The 2,762-nt window shown below is 49.4% G+C and overlaps 1 protein-coding gene across 1 annotated transcript in view; it reads right to left on the reverse strand.

Annotated features, from left to right (window-relative positions):
* ZNF740 (zinc finger protein 740) overlaps positions 1 to 2,762 on the reverse strand; it is a 4,598-nt gene extending 1,836 nt beyond the window's left edge. The window contains 2 exon segments of the mRNA XM_031065474.1: positions 1,071 to 1,209; positions 2,649 to 2,762. Of these exon segments, the coding sequence (XP_030921334.1) occupies positions 1,071 to 1,209; positions 2,649 to 2,657 (148 nt within the window). The 5' untranslated portion in view covers positions 2,658 to 2,762.

Here is a 2,762-nt window from a genome sequence, read left to right on the forward strand (position 1 = left end):
AGAAATTAGGAGGGGTTGGAAACAGGGCAGGAATTGGGGAGAGGGGATTGGGAAGAGGAGATTGAGGGTCCAGGAATTGGCAGGGAGGGGTTTGGGAAGGGGTGATTGGGGGGCAGGAATTGGGATGGCGGGATGGGGGAGGGGTTGGGAAGGGGGAAGGAATCACGGGGCATTTGGGAAAGGGAGATGGAGGGACCAGGGATTAGGAAGGGGGCAGGAATTGGGGAGGATGGATTGGGAATGGGGGATTGGGCAAGAAGGAATTGGGGCAGGTTGGGGAGCAGGAATTGGGGGACAGGAATTGGGATGGGGGGATTAGGGAGGATAAATCGGGGCAGGAAATTGGGGAGGGAGGGTTCAGGATGAGCAGGGAATGGGGAGGTTGGGGGATAATGGAATTGAAGGGGAAACAGTGGAATTAGAACAGGAAAATCCGAGGCAGGAAAAGACCAAATAAAAGAGGAAAAATCCAAATGAAGGAGAAAAAGTCCAATAAAAGAAAACAAAGGGCAAGTGAAGGAAGGAAAATCAAGTAAGGGCCAGAAATAGGAAATGAAAGGATGAAAAACTAAATTGGAGCAGAAAAAGGTCAAATGAGAAGTGGGAAAATGAAACTAAAGCAGGAAAACTAAAGGAGGCAAAAGCCAAATTAGAAGTGGAAAAGGTCAAATAAAATATAGAAAAGGATGACTAAAGGGAGAAAACCTCAAATTCGAGGAGAAAAAAATCAAATTCAAGGAGGAAGAGGCAAATTAAAGGTAGAAAATGCCAAATTTGGGGCAGAATAGCCCAAATTAAAGCAGGAAAAAAAATTAGTTGGAAACCCCCCATAAAAGCCAGAAAAAAAGAAATTAAACATAGAAAAAGCAAATTAAAAGTGGAAACCCCCAGATTAAGTGCGGCAATACCCAAATTAGATGTGGAAAACTCCAAATTAAAGCAGGGAAGCCCCAAATTAAAGGTGGGAAAAGCCAGACTGACGGCATAAACCCCCAAATTAAGGGCGAAATCCCCCAGTCAAAGGTGGGATCCCCCATGGAAGGTGCCAGATCCCAGCCAGGGCGTCCCACTCCGTACCAGGAGGTCAGGGCTGGAGCCCCGGTCCCGGTTCCCGTCCTGTTTCCCGCCGGATTTGGGCATCATCTTCTTGCTGGCGACGGTGGGGACGAGGCAGACGCCCGAGAGCCCCTCGCAGGCCAGGAGACTCGCCTGGAACAGGGAGGGACCCCCAGGATCAGCCCCAGCCCGCGAACACCGGGGGGCACCCTGGAGGGGGGGTGGGGCAGCAGCCCCCTGCTTCTGGGCCCTGATGGGAGCTTTGGGATAATCTGGGAAAACTCTGGGATGATCCTGGGGAAACTTTGGGATGATCTCGAGGGAAATTTGGGATGATCTTGAGGGAAGTTCTGGGGAAACTTTGAGATGATGTCAAGGGAAGTTTGAGATAATCTGGGGAAGCTTTGGGGATGATGTCAGGGGAAATGTGGGATGATCCCAGAATAGTTCTGAGACAACCCTGAAGTGGAACAGAGGGGGTTGAACCCTCTTCTTTCAGCCCAATGAGGATTTAAGGTCAAATGGGAAAATTCAAGGGAATTATGCAGCAACTTTGGGATAATCCTGTGGAAAAGTGGGATAAACCCATGGCAAAATGGGAAGAACCCAAAACTGGGAATGGAGGAGGATGAACCCCCTTTTTTGAGGCCTGTTGGGACCTAAGGGTTAATGGGAAATTAGGGGATAATCTCAGGAAAAAAATGGGGAATTATGGGGAAAATTTGGCGTAATTCCTGAATAATTCTGTTGAGAGCCCCAGAGAAGGAGGGTTTGGGGGGCAGTGAACCCCAAATTTGAGGCCTGACAGGACCTAAAGGCTACCAGGGAAATTTGGGAAATCCTGGAGAAAAGTGGGATAATCACAAGGAAAATTCAGGATAAATGAGAGGAAATTTTGAGAGAATACCAGGGAAAACTGGGATAATCCTGGGGTAGCTCTGGGAAGACCCCAGGGTGTGTTTGGGGTTGGAAAAACTTCTTCCAGCCCAGAGAGAATCTAATGGATAACAGGAAATTTCAAGATAATCCTGGGGAAAATTTGGATTATCCCAGGGAAAACTGGGACAATTCCAGCAGAAACCGGGAGAATTCAGGAATAACTCTGGAAGAACCCCAAAAGTGGGGAGGGGAAGGTGGGGGGAGGCAAAGACACCCCCAAACCAACTACTGAATGACTGACCTGCCTTTATTGGGGCCCTAAAGGCTACTGAGGAAATTTGGGAAATCCTGGGGAAAACTGGGATAATCAGGGGAAAAATTTGGGATAATACTGTGGAAGTTTGGGAAGAGTCCACGTGTTGAGGGGCAGCTTGAACTTCCTTTTTTGAGGCCTCACAGGCCCTCAGGGCTAAGGGGAAAATTCAGGATATTTCTGGGGAAAACCAGGATAATCTTGAGGAAAACAGGGATAATCCTGTGATATCCCCTGGAGCAGGATGGGGGGATGGGGAGGCACCCCCCACCCTGGCACAGGGGGAGGGAAGCTCCAGCTCTCTCCCCTCTTCTTTCCCTTTTCCCATTTTTTGGGGCCGTTGTTCCCCCAAATTCCTGGGCCTGGGGGTGTCAGGATGCAGGGGGTGGGGGCTCATTACCTGAGCCATGCTGTGGGAGCCTTTGGCCTTACTTCTCGCCCAGGTAAAGCTCGTTTGGGGTAAGAAAAGGTGGGATCAGTAAATTTTTATGGATTTTTGGGCGGGCTCCAGTAC

This window comes from Geospiza fortis, unplaced genomic scaffold (genome assembly GCF_000277835.1).
Source record: "Geospiza fortis unplaced genomic scaffold, GeoFor_1.0 scaffold1711, whole genome shotgun sequence".
NCBI lineage: Eukaryota > Metazoa > Chordata > Aves > Passeriformes > Thraupidae > Geospiza > Geospiza fortis.